Below are 13777 nucleotides of genomic sequence, written 5' to 3'. Positions count from 1 at the left end.
AGCCAGCCCTTCCCCTTCTCTGCCTCGAAGATGACATGGGAAGCCTTCCAAGCAGACCAGGCCTGAGTCTTTGAGGGGAGTGCCAAGCTGGGATCAGCAACCAAGGCTCTGATTCTGCCAGCCGCCACCCCGTCCCCATTCCACCCTGGAGCCCAATACATTGCATGAGGCTTCCTTCCCTGGGGCCCTGGCTTGGTGGGACTGCGGGTGTGGGTCAAACCCAGCTCTGGGGGTGGGCAGGCAGAGAGTGTGAAAGTGCACAAAGACCCCCTTGTCCTGAACCAGGAAGCCGCCAAGCCAACCTCTAGGCAACGCCCACTCCCAGGCCCCGTCCACCCCACCCAGCACACTCTCTCTTCACTCACGTTGCTCTCCCGGGCACCATGGACACAGGGTGGGCACTGAAAGGGAAGAATGGGCCTGGAGGTCAGGTCTGAGAGCCCAGGACCAGCCCTCTCCACCCCACTGGCCCCCATACACACACCAAGAACATCACAGGTGTCTGGGTGGAGTTGAGGAGCATAAAGATGGAAATCCTATCAAGCTCGCCCCTCAACTCCCACCAACCCAGAGCCAAGCCATTTCTCAGATGAGGAAACTGAAGCCCAGAGAGGAATAGCAGTGGGCCCTGGGTCACACAGCATGTTGGAGCAGAGTGAGGCCCAGAATCCAGCGTCCCATGGCCAAGGCCTGGGATCTCTCCAAGATACCCGTGGCCATTTGCTGCCAACTCAGCAGGAGTGTCCAGGGCTGAACACCCCGCTCCTAAGGAGAAGCAGCAGGCAGACAGGGTCCAGCATCAGGTCCCCAAGGAATGCTGGGAGCTGTGTGGTCATCCCACACCCCCATGCCCAGGCTCCAGGGCCCCAAAGCCTTGTCCGAAGGGCTCATGCTGGCACCTTTCCAACCAAGCTCTTTTTGCCAGTCTAGATGGGAGGCTTACCTCATCTACTGCTGTCTCCTGGTGGGCCTGAGAAGAGGGAGGGCATGAGAATGGGTGGGGAATGGAGGGGACAAAGCACTGCTTCCAACACCCCTACCCAAGAACCACCAGGAGCGGGTGCCCTAGATAGTGCCAGGTACTGTCTGTCTCGCTCCCGTTCATCCTTCTTTCTCAGAGCTGGCACCTACAAATCCTAAGCTCTGTCCAGGAGAGTGGGGGCAGGTAGGAAGAGCATGGGCGGAGAGTCTCTTACTCGAGGGGTTTACGGAGGACAGGGAGGGCAGACTGAGGACACTGTGGGCTCCTCCGCCCACGCACTGTCTCTACCTTTGTTCCCCTTTCTGCCTTCTGGCTGATTCTTCCCGTCAGCTGGGCATCCACCTGAGCAGACAGAATAACGGGGAAATCTTGAGGAGGGGGCAGTTCTGGGGCCCACACTAGATAGGGGCCCCCAGGCAGGGGCATGGACCCCTGGGATGCCTCAGCCTGTCATCTGGCAGCTCCCAGGTCATCAAGAGCCTGCTCAGGCCCCTGGCACCCCAACAGGCACCCCCCTTCCTTTTCACCCCACCCACGTGATGTCGGAGAAAACAAGACCATGAATCAATGGGATCCTGTGTTCCTGCAGCCAAAAGCTGGGCAAGATGCCCAGTAGGCAGGGAGGCTGCCCTGCCAGGGTGTGGGGCTATGGGAGGAACTGGGCTTCCCTGCCACCCCTAAAGAACCTAAAGCAGGCAGGGCAGCTGGCCATGGTGCTGGGCATGGAACCAGCCTGGCACTTGCCCGGGCTGAGCCCAGGAGAATGAGTGAGCCCCAAGGCAAGCAGTGTGGCACCTGGCCTCTGATCCCAGATATCCCTGTCCTGGAGAAACTGCCTTTGGGTGCCAGCCTGGTCCTCCCCTCACCAGGGTCTGGGACGGTACCAGTGAGGGTCTGGGTAGTACCAGAGCTAGATGGGCACAACTCTCAATGCCAGCAGGCAGGCAGGCACAGGGTCGTACAGTGGGCTGTCTCTCTGCCTACCAGAATCCAATAGGGGTGGGAAGCAAAGAGGCAGGGCTTCCAGTGCCCCCCCTGCCCGGGGGCACATGGTCAACTGACCCTGGGGGCAGGCCCCAGTCAGGTCAGGGGAGGGGCAGGCCCACTTGTGCCTGCCTGTGCCCATGTCTGCCTGCCCTGCCTACCCACCTTGCTGTTTTGCGGCTCCTCCAGGCAGAAGCAGCGGGTGTAGACCTTGCCCTCAGTCTGTGGATTGATCTCGATGAGCTCATTGCTCTGGGTGTCCCGGCGGGCCTTGGAGGTCTCTGGGGGACACTGCCCAGTGTGGGGGAAGGGCTGGGGTCAGTACAGAAGGTAGACCCCTCCCACTTCACCCACTCATCATCCTAAGATCTCTAGGCATCCCCTTCCTGGTCCTCCTCCTCCAGCACACTGTGTCCCTGGGCAGTGCCCCAACCCCTCCCAGCTGTGCTGGGGCCAGGCCACTCACCCCTCCCGGTGAAATCTCACAGCAGCCCTCCTCCAGCACAAGATCCGGGTCACAGTAGATGTGTGCCTGCTGAAGGTCAAACTGCAGGGGACACACAAGTGTCACTTCATTTTAGCAAAGAGCTCTGAGTCCTGGCCCTTAATGAGGCACAGAGATGGCTCCATCCCAGAGTTTGCCCTCAGAAGGTTTCCAGTCTGGCCTGGGAGACCATCAAGAATACAGCTGTCACAAAAAGCAAAACAAAACTATACGCGAAAGAAAGAGGGAGAGGGGGGAGAAATGTTCGCTTTGGCCCAGAGGAAGAGGGGAAGAGGAGATTTCATTCAAGCTGGGCCTTGAGGACCAGTAGATGTTCAGCAGGTAAGTACGCAAGGAAAAGCATTCCAGGTAGAGGTAACAGCATAGGCAAAGGCTGGAGGTGTGAAAGTATTAGGTGAGATGGATGTCTGGGATGGAATCAACCAGAGCAAAAGCTGCACGGAAAGATGGAACAGAAGATGCTGCTGCAGTCATTTATAGGGACCAGATCATGAAAGACCTTGAATGCCAGGTTAATATGTTCAGGCTGCATCTGGAGGTCAATGGGGAACCATGAGAGGATTCTGAGCAAGGGAAAGCCCTGGTCAGATATAGGTTCCCGGGAGCTCACTCAGGCTCCCAGAAAGTAGGAGCAGAGTCCAAGCCTGACCTAGCACTCACCGAGACAGGTTTGCCCCGCTCAGCATCCAAGCCCAGAAAAACATGGCCCACAGGCCGCATGGGTCGCCAGGGCCCCAGAGGCCGGGAGGAGACTGATGTGCAGTCCACATGCACAGAGGCTACGCGTTCAGCCACGCTCAGCACCAGCTTGTGCCAACGCAGGTCAAAGAGCTGGGGCACTGAGAAGATGCAGGACACAAAGTCACCATCTTGGCCCCGGGCCCGGAGCTCCAGGCTCCGCTCTTGGCTGTTGACTTCCAGGGAAATCTGTGTGGAATTGGGAAAGGCAAGGACAGAGAATCAGAGCCCCGCAAGCCACAGCGTGACAAAGGTAAGGGCTCTCAAGCTCATTTCACAGGAGGGGAAACTGAGGCCCAGAAAGGGACGAAAGCTGGCTGGGGTCACAGAGCAATACCTCCTAAGAGAATGGGATAGGTGGAGTGGGGGCGGCCTTGAGGGTGGGCACTGGGATGGAGCAGGGAGGCCCCAGAAATCACAAGCTGGGACAGAAGCTGGTATGGACTGGTACTGCTCGAATGCCAAGAGCAATGGGGGTGGAGCAGGGGGTCGGGCTCACCTGTGGGTACCCATTTCCATCGGTCACTTGAAACAAATACCACGTGTTCTGGTGGGTGTGTTTCTTCAGCGATAGTGTCAGCACCAGGGCAAACTCACTGGGGAGGCCCCGAGGGAATACACGTCTGTGGGTAGAGCAGGGAGGGTGCCTTGAGGCTCAGGTAAGAGACTACCTGCTGCCCACCCTGGGCCCTCAGGACTGTTGAACCTACACGAGACACGCACAGGCACACACCTCCAAACTGCCACACACATACATATACACATCCATTCATTCTACAGATGTTTATTGAGGGCCTACTATGTGCCAGTGGTGGGTCTGGCTGCGGGGGGTAACAGGGGTGAAAACACAGAGAAGAGGCCTGTCCTCAGGGAGGCTTCAAGTCTGACGGGGTGATGTGGGAGGTAAGGCCATAAACAAAGGATCCTCAGAATGACTGTTGCACTATTTCATTAGGATTGTGGTAAGTGCTTCCAAGGAATCCAGGATGCCTTGGGGAGAATAACCGGGCCTGGGGGAGGGGAAGAAATACTGAAAAAAGATGAACAGGTTCAGCACGACTGGAGCAGCAAGAAAGAAAGGGGGGCTTCCCTGGTGGCGCAGTGGTTGAGAATCTGCCTGCCAATGCAGGGGACACGGGTTCGAGCCCTGGTCTGGGAAGATCCCACATGTCGCGGAGCAACTGGGCCCGTGAGCCACAATTACTGAGCCTGCGCTTCTGGAGCCTGTGCTCCGCAACAAAAGAGGCCGCGATAGTGAGAGGCCCGCACACCGCGATGAAGAGTGGCCCCCGCTTGCCGCAACTAGAGAAAGCCCTCGCACAGAAACGAAGACCCAACACAGCCATAAATAAATAAACACACACAAAAAAAAAAAAAAGAAAGAAAGGGAACATTTTGGAAGATGAGGCTGGAGAGGCAAACAGGGGCCAGACCACCCAGGGACTGTGGGAGTTTGGACTTCACATGTGTGGGTGCACGCGCACACGCGCGTGCACCCACCCACACCCACACCCACACACACACACACACACACACACACACAATTCTTGAAGGTTCCCTCCTCCATCCTGGAGTCCTCAGAACTGGTGCCCACAGGATGCGGACCTGTCCTCACCCACTGCTAGCCAGAGATGGGGAAAGGACACAGGGTGGGCCTGCCGGTCCCCTTCTCTCTGCACGCCCTGCAAGGCCCAGGAGTGGAGACCAGGCTGACTCCTGACAGGAAGCAGGATACAATGACCCACGGGTGCCCCTGAGCTTAGGCCCCACATGCAGAGTTGCTGGGAGTGTGGCTGAGGTCAGTACTGATTCCCAGTGGTCACACTGGGGCCTTTACCGCATGGGCTGGGTGACTGAGACCGCTCCCAGTCGCAGGATGAGAGGTCCCTTGGGGTTTCGGATCTTCTTGATGGCAGATGTCTTCATGAGGCTGAGTCGGCGGATGAGATTGAAGCCTTTAGGGGAGACACCAGATGACAAGCTTAGCTGGGCAGGTGAGTGGGGTACTGGCCACTCCAGGAAGATGGTGGAGGGGGGACAACAGGATGAGATGAGCACTCACCAGTCACGTTGGTCGATAAGTCGCTTCTGTGTTCCAACTTGAGTCCTTCTTGCTGTGAAGGTGGGCACCGCTCCCCTGGAAAAGAATTGGCAGTGGGGCATCTGGTGGGCTCAGGCTGAGGTGACTGCACAGCCGGGCTCTTGGGGAATCTGGGACGGAGCAAGTTCATATTCCCCACACTACATCTTTACCCAGGCTCTGCCCTGGGGCTGCTTTCACCTTTTGCCTTCTGACCCTGGCTACCCTGGGAGCCAGTGCACAGATGGGAAGACTGAGGCCTGGCCCAAGGCTACTAAGTAAGTTCACAGCAGAGCAAGATCAGAACTCCTAGAACCCAAATCTCCCTAGGACCCCCAAGTCAGGGGCCAGACCAGCAAGAGAATGAAAGAAACTCTGGGCAGCCCTACAGCTCAGATGGGGTGGGGAGCTGTGTATACACATGTGCTCCCTCCACAACATACACCCAAGTGGGAGACAGAGGAGCACTTCAGGGGCAAGGAAATGTCAGGTCCATGCACACTGTGTTATATACCAGTGCATGCGCATGTCTGCACATGTGTGAGTTGTAGATGCCTGTGCCACCAGGGATGCCATGTGCTGCTGGTACACATGTTCTCAGCAATGGGTGGGGTTCCACTTCCCACAGCCAAAACAGGCAAGCAGGCCAGACACAAGTCTGAGTCAACAGATTGACTTTTCAACTGGATAACTACCTTATGAAACTGTGAGAAGAGACTGAGGGCCTGAGTGGACCACAAGCTCAAGGGACCCCCCCAGAACCTTGGGGCTCCAGACAGGGTATATGAAGGGGGTAAAGGCTCATGCAGAAGGGGATAGCTTAGTCAGGTCTCCAAAACCCTTAAGGGGCAGGTAGGCAGCCATGGGCCTGCCTCTTCTCTAGGGCTGATTGAGCAGAAGTAATGAGAGAGTGCTACAACGGGAGAAACGGAGGCTAGAATAAAAAAAAAAACAAAAACCTTTTCATCAATGCAGATGGGGTAGCTGGGACAAGCCAGTGGATACAGCTCCTAGAAGCTGGACATTGGACTCCCTGAATGCCTGGCTGGAAGAAGGAATCCTGGATTCCTAGGCCCAGTGACCCCCCTGGAATCTTTCTCCCCCAGGTTTGTCCAGAAAAACTATCACTGTCTTTAGCATCAGCAGCAGCAATGGGTGACTCACCCCTTGGCAACGGGCCCAAATTCCTTACAGATGTTGAAATTATCTGCCCCAATCCCCAGGGACCCGGTGAGGGAGAAGAGAGTAAGGCATATATGCAAACATGCAAAAACACATATGTATACACACAACCCACAGTCACATGTACCCCACTCACATCTGCATCTTGGTTTTTCTGCCTCTTTCGGCTGGATTTGGGGGTCTAGGAATTCTATTCCTGCTCAGCCATACAGCCAGAGGGCACCTAGCAGGGCAGGGCAAGTTGCCTGGTCAACTTCCTCTGGCTTTGGGCCCTGGAAAGCTACACCCTTTGTCCCATCCAGCGTCTGGGCCTTGAGGCGGGCCCTTTATCCAAGATCGCCGTGGAGGAGGAGGAGCACGTGGGCTGGAAGATGGATTCTCCACCATGGAAAGGACTGGAGAGGCCTGGCCTGTTTGGGGATGCAGCTTCCCTCTGCAGGGAGAGCTTGCTGCCGGCTCCTGCCCACCACGCTGGCCCCACCAGCACTTGGGGCACAGGTTGGGTTTATGTATTAGGGTGGGTGGTTCTTCTCACACACAGAGACACAGGAGTATGTACAGATGCACACAGCAACTCTGAGATGTAAACACAGAGAGGCCCAGAGACACACAAATATGTAGACAGAAACACACATCCTCTCTAGCTCACCTCACACTGGCTCATGTGTGCAAACACCTCAGGCTACCCTGAGCCCAGCCTCTGGACTCTCCTATAAATGCCCACGTGACCCAGGCCCGTGGTCACATACGTGCACAGGACCCCACACCTCAGAGAGCCAGTGGCAGGCCTATGGCACTCTGATCCTCACGTCATCTCACCTGTATCTGCCTCATGGCTGCAGATAACACAGAGACTGAGCAGCCACAAGCCAGGAGCCCAAGATGCCCACATCCTGGTCCAGAGAAGTCGGCCGCAGCCACAGCACCTGAAAACCATAGAGAGCAGGAAGGTGGATTCCTGAGCTCACAGAGCACAATTCCACACGTGGGCAAGCAGCAACCAGCCCATGGGGCCCAGGCGCTGGTACTGGGGTTGCAGGAGGTCTAGCCAGGCGTCAGTCCCCCTCAGAGGCCCAACCACAGGCCTTGGGCTAGGATTTGGGCCGAGGTGATATTCAAAATATTTAACCACCGGTATGGCACGGACACTGAGCAGCCAGAGCAGAATGCTGGCCGGAGCGCTGAAACCAGGTCCAGGCGGCATCTGGCTGTGCCAGTGGACAGTTGCTGGATTGAGGAGAGATCTAGAGGGTCCTAGAAGGCCAGGTCACTCGGGATAGCGAGGAAGCTTGAGGCAGAGGCTATTTGCCAAGACACTTGGAAGTATTTCAATATTTTATCAACCTGTGCACTGTATTGGTATATGCTAGCCTGGTTCCTGGCCAGCCGCACCCAGCTCAGCCAGGCGGCCCTGTCTGGCACCCACAAGGTCAGGGGCTGACAACTGGGCTGAGTCTCCTGGAAGGCATCACAGGGTTGACTGGAAGCCTCCCCCATGGGTGCAGCGGGCGAGAGAACAGGTCAACGGGCTCAGGACCTTGTTGCCAACCTCCCCTGCTGATGGATACTTGTCTTTTAGTTTTATTAAACCCCGATGGATGGGCCCAGATAAATCCATGCGGGCTCAGCAAGCGGCCAGCAGAGCCATACATCGTCCAGCCTCCCCCGAGACAGGCAGCTCGCTCACGCACACAGTCATGCATGTGTCAGCATGACACACACAGATACACAGGCACATATACACAGAGACATATTTGTGCCCATGTGTGCATACAGTCCTACCTGCACACAGGCATGGTCACAGAGACACATGTTCACGGTACACTTAGACACACCAGCTAGTACATATACACGTGCACACAGCCAGCCTATGACTACTCCTCCATAGGCCCTCCTGTCGGGAAGTTCTTATGCAAGTCTGACCTCATTCCCTCCAGCTGTAAAGGAATTCTGTTTCCCCTCCCTCAGTTCTGGATAGGGAATGAGAGTAGGAAGGACCCCTCGCCTCAATATATTTGGAGATAGGACCCCAATCTCCTTCCTCCTGGGGCAGAACTGTTCCCCCACCTTATTCATCCCCCATTCTGGTGGCATGCACATCCTATCTCTCAAATCCTATCCTGACCTCTCCCTCCTGCCAGTCAGTGGAAGGACTGCCAACTGTGACAGACACGTGAATGCATGTGAACTTCAATGGTTCCCTGTCCCCTTCCTGCTCCTGACCTCTCGCCTTCACTCCTCTAGCCCCAGCCAGAGCAGGGGGCTACAGGGATAAGAGAGAAGCTTCCAAGGAGATGACCCCATCCATATACGAAGGCACAGATCTGGGGGCAGGGAGAGTCAGAACTGCAATGGAGGTAGAGCTCATCCTGCTTTAAAGAAGGGGACTGAGGTCCAGAGAGGGGATGCCTCTTGCCCCAGGTCACACAGCAAGTCAGGGGCAGAAGAGGCCCTTCAGTCCAGAGCCCCGAGGCAACCCGCTCCACCCCTACTTACCGTGGCTGGGAATCCCTGCCACCTCACTGAGTAATCCAGGCAGCCCAACGCAGCCAACCGCGGGAGGCAGGGCCTGCGTTCCTCAGACCCGCTGGAAGGTCCTCGATTACTTCTGGCCGGCCTCGGGTCCCCAGTTTCCCCTGTCCTGAGCTTTTGGGGCTGAATGCTGCCCCGCTCGCACGCCCGCTCGCCTGCCGGGGACTGCCGGCCACTCCGGGTGGGAGAAGAGGGGGAGGCTCCAGGGGGCTGGGGACTTGCCAGGGCCGCTAATGGAACACAGCTGGACCCGCCCGCCAGGCAGGAGGAGGGAGGGAGGACCGGGAGGGGGCTCCAGCGGTGGCAGAGGCGGCGGGACGCAAGGCCCGCTCCTGGCCTGGCTGCGTTCCCAAGCCCATCCCTCCCACTTGCCCCGCCAGGTGAGCGAGCGAGCAAGGCGGGACCCTGCGTGCCGGGAGTTGCCCTGCAAGGGGCTCTGGCGGCAGTCGGGTGGGCGGGGAGTCCGGCCCTTTAAGAGCCAGGCCTGGAGCTTGAAGGGCCTCCCCTGTGCCACCCCCTTCCCCTTCCCTCGCTGGGCCTCCAGAAGGCTGGTGGGGCTGCGGGGGGCGGGGGGGGGATGGAGACCCTCCTCCCCAGTTCCGCAGCACCCGTGACGTGGCTGCTGCCCAAGCCTCCTTGGTCAGCTTTTTCCAGTTTCTGAGCCTAACATTCCCAGTTAGTCTGTTCTCTGACCGTCTGAACTGGGGGGAGGGGGCCCCCTCCAGGAGTTGGGGGGTGTGTGCGCGTGGGTGGGTGCGCGCATGCTAAATTAACCCCTTCTGCTCTGGACTCAATTCCAGACAAGTGGAACCCAGCGGGTCCCCTTATTCCTCCTGACTCCGTGAGGTTAGAAGGGCTCAAATCCCTGTCCTCCGCTCTAGCTTTGTGGTTTTGAACTTACTATTTAACTATGACTCCACTTTCTCATCTGTAAGATGGGATAATGACTGCATATACCTCACAAGGTTTGAGCAGGAAACAAGTTAGTCTGTAAAAGTACTTACTAAGGGCACAAAAGAGGAGCTCAATAAATATTCACCGTTATTATCATTATTATTGTGGACGCTGGCAGGAGGTGAGGGCCAAGGACGGGGTGAGGGGGTGAAACTGGACCAGCCCAGCGATGGAGAGGGTTTTGCTTTATACTCAGGATCCAAGGAACCGAGAGGAATTGAGGTTGGATGAGAGATTGGACTTCTGAGGAGAAGGAAGCAGGTAATGTGTCCAGTTCTGTCCAGAGGCAGGGGGATGATTAAGGTGACCCTCCCAAGGGTCTCCCCTGGCGGCAGCAAACAAATTTCTGGGCCCCAAGGATGAGGAACTACAGAGAAGTAGGTTCAAGAGGCCCTTGAGTGGTAGGAATGCGTGTGGGGGGAGCACCTGGAGTGCCCTGATGGGGGGTGGGGGCTTCCTGGAGAAGCAACATGGTGGAGCCATAGCCCTGTGGCCCCATTTAACCAGAGGGGCGGCAAGCCTAGGGTTTCCCGCCTCCGGAGCCCGAGGCGCTGAGTCAGCGGAAACCCGCAACCACGGCCACGGAGACGCGCCACTGTGGTCCCTGCGCAGAACTGGCCCAGATGTGGCTACGACAGTGGTGGGGCCTGGGAAGCGCTGAGCTCAGCAGGCGGGAAGTGGAGGGGTGGGGCTTTCTGGGAGCTTTGGCTTGAGGAGTGGGCAGGCACCGGCTCCGCCTGCCCATACGGTGCTGCGCCAGTGGCGGGCCCTTGGGAATGAATAGACAACACCCAAGGTCAGGCTCTGTGCTAAGAACTTCACACAGGCTAGCTCCTTTCATCCTCACAACAGCCCCAGAAGGAGAATTCTATGCTTACCGCCATTTTACAGATGGGGAATACTGGAGCCCAGGAACAACTCAACTTGCCCAAGATCATATGGTTAGTGGATGGTGGGGCAGGGGCCCATGCCAGCTAGGCTGGACCCATAGCACACGCTCTTAACCACTGTGCCATCCTGGGCAACTCCTATATCCTTCCTCCATTCATATCCCAGACACTCCCGGGCAGGAGGGGACGGCTGAACGCAGTCTAGAAATGGGCCTATACCCCTTCCTGCCCCTGACACATATGTGCACCCATCCAGAAACGTGCAGTTAGATATGTTCTCTCACGACACATGTGTACAGACTCCACGTGCATATGTAGACACTTAGGTTCACACAGACACATGCACACACTTGATACTCCTCACGTAAACAGACACACAGAGACACATGTGTGAGCACAGATGAAGCCACAGAAATATATCCCTGGATGTACTCAAACACAGGTGCATAATTTTCAGAATGCATGTACTTGGCACTGCTTTTACTTGGATATGCACACATGAGACATATGCATGCACATGCAGACATGTGTGTGCACAAACATACACATAGAAACACACATCTGTGCCCACAGGCATAATTCTTCATATATGCAAACAGAGAAACCTGCAGACCTACAGCACATACACATGTGTGCACTCAGACACAGGTGGCCACGCAGACTCAGCTCCTGCAGAAACCCCGACTCAGACACGTACACACCAATGCACATCCACACACACGCAGGCAGCGATGCTGACACATTTACATGCATTCAGCCCCAGAAAGCCCTGCATGCCAGCAAGCAGGGTATCCCGTGAGGCTGGGCTCAGTGCCCTAACCCCAGATGGCATCGCCACTAGGTAATCAACGCTGCTAATCGCCACCAGCTGCCCCGGAGCCTGCCTGCCACTGCCGGGCGGGGCTCCCAGGCCTCCTGGGCCTGGGGTTGTGTGCCCAGATGTCGGCAGTGCCAAGGGCCCACCCACCCCATTGTTCCTGCTGGCCATTGGGGAATCCCCAGCTGGCAGGGGCAGCACCTGGGGCTGGCGAGAGTGAAGAGCCAAGACAGGGCCTGGTCCCAGGTCAAGCCCAGGAGCTCCCACCCAGCCAAGCAGAGGTGAGCTGAACCGCCACAGGCACATGTGCACACCTGGGCCCCGGCATATGGGCACACGGGTGCACACACATACACACACAGGCATATCACACTTAGCCGAAACAGACCTCTTGACTGTTCCCCACAGAGCTGCATCGCCCTGTCTTCCTCATTCTGATAAACACCACCATAATTCATTCAGATGCTCAGGCAAACAACCTAGGAGTCATCCTTGGCTCCTTCCTTTCCCCTGCCATCCCTGCTATCCTGTTGATTCTACACCCAAAATGCAGCCCGCATCCACCTACTTCTCCCCGGTCTCACCCAAGCCACCATCCTCTTTTGCCTGGACTGTTGCAGGAGCCTCCCAACTCCCTACTTCCCACCCAGCAGCCAGCAAGACCTTTCCAAACCTGGATCCACTGGCTTCACTCTCCTGCTTCAATCTTCCAGTTTTCATTTCACCCAGAAGAAACCCCCAAATCCTTCCCTTGGCCTTACCAAGTCCTTCATGATCTGGCCTCTGCCTTCCTGTCCAGCCACCTCACCCCCAGAAGCCGTGGTCCCACGGGCCTCCCTTCTCAGTCCTGAATTCACCAAGTTGGCTTTCTCCTCCGGGCTTTTGTACCAAGTCATCCCTCTGGAAGGATTTGTCCCTGATCTTTGCGAGGCTGGCTCTTTGACATCCAGGTCTCACCTCATAAGTCACCCCTCAGAGTGGCCTTCCCTGACCACCAGGTCTAGAGGAGCCCCGAGTCACTCTCTAGCATGTGACTCTGTTTGAAATCTCTGCATAGCTCCGGCATTTGTTTGTGTACTGTCTTTCTTTACTAATAAGCAAGAGTCTCCAGGAGGGGTCTTGTCCGCTGGTACCCACTGCCCTGCAGAGGAGCCTGGCACCCCACAGGCAGCCAGTGGTGAATTAGCAGATGAACGCACACAAGCACTACCTGGGCACTCAGACACAGACGGCCCCCACAGGAGCACAGACATGAATGCTCCTGTGGGCAGAGATACACACACATGCCCAGCTTCTGGGTCCCAGAGGAGAGACTGAGATCAGAGGACCAAGGTCTTCTTCTGCCTCCTTGGGTTTCTCTGGGTGTCTCCGTCCCGTCTCTTTGTGACTCCGGCTTGTCTCTTGTGGTGTGCTCCAAGGACAAAGAACAAGATAAACTCAAAGGGCAAATATTGCCAGAACAAAGAGTTACAGCACTCCTATCACCCTGTCACAGTGCAACCATTGCAACGTCCCAGCGCCCTCCCAAGCGGCATGCCCTGTCCCTTTCCCATCCATATAAGGAAAGACATTTGCCCCCTTTATCTCCGCTCAGCACACTGAAAGTATACATACTCTGCCCAGTCAGCAGATGCCAGGCAGTTTCCCTGGCTATAAAAACAGACAAGCAGCCCATGCTCGGGGTCGACTTGCCCTGGCTACCAGGAAGTCGGCCCGCTGTTCTTGCAGCAACCCTTCTCTTTAATAAACTCTATCTTCCTTACATTTTGCCTTGTGTCTGGAAATTCTTTTCCAACCCGCACTCAGACCATGACATCTCTCTCACTGAATCTGGCCTGCTTTCTCTGCATCTGGTTCTCTAGCTCTCTTTCCTTCCTCTCTGTGACTCCGGCCCCCTCTCCAGCTCTCTCTCATCTTTGTCTCTGTTTCTGACTCTGCTGTTGCCTTCTGTTTTTGGATCTGCGTCTCTAACTCTGCATCTCCCTCTGTGTCTCGGGTCTGTTTCTCGCACTTTCTGCGTCTTTATGTCCTTATCTCCTATCTCTCTTTGTCTTGGAGCTTCCGTGTTCTCTGCTTCTCTTCACCCTGTCTCTTTCCCTCTGTCTCTCTCTGG

The 13777-nt window shown here is 56.4% G+C and overlaps 1 protein-coding gene across 4 annotated transcripts in view; it reads right to left on the bottom strand.

Moving 5' to 3' along the window:
• The window catches only part of COL16A1 (collagen type XVI alpha 1 chain), a 50674-nt gene extending 41182 nt beyond the window's left edge, over positions 1-9492 (bottom strand). Inside the window, exons 1-11 of one of the 4 annotated variants that reach the window (XM_082399309.1) lie at positions 8968-9492; positions 7291-7397; positions 5272-5346; positions 5047-5164; positions 3709-3832; positions 3132-3398; positions 2433-2513; positions 2132-2257; positions 1271-1324; positions 944-970; positions 366-401 (exon numbers count right to left, since the gene is read on the bottom strand). In XM_082399309.1, coding sequence (XP_082255435.1) covers positions 366-401; positions 944-970; positions 1271-1324; positions 2132-2257; positions 2433-2513; positions 3132-3398; positions 3709-3832; positions 5047-5164; positions 5272-5346; positions 7291-7363 — 981 coding nt within the window. In that variant the 5' untranslated portion in view covers positions 7364-7397; positions 8968-9492. The remainder of the gene's footprint in view (positions 1-365; positions 402-943; positions 971-1270; positions 1325-2131; positions 2258-2432; positions 2514-3131; positions 3399-3708; positions 3833-5046; positions 5165-5271; positions 5347-7290; positions 7398-8967) is intronic. The other 3 variants (XM_082399307.1, XM_082399308.1, XM_082399310.1) reach the window with 3 other exon arrangements.
• Positions 9493-13777: the final 4285 nt, after the last annotated feature.

Source organism: Balaenoptera borealis, assembly GCF_965194805.1.
Source record: "Balaenoptera borealis genome assembly, chromosome: 1".
Classification (NCBI taxonomy): Eukaryota; Metazoa; Chordata; class Mammalia; order Artiodactyla; family Balaenopteridae; genus Balaenoptera; species Balaenoptera borealis.
Note: the sequence above shows the minus strand (reverse complement) of the source record. Positions and strands in the feature narration are given on the sequence as shown.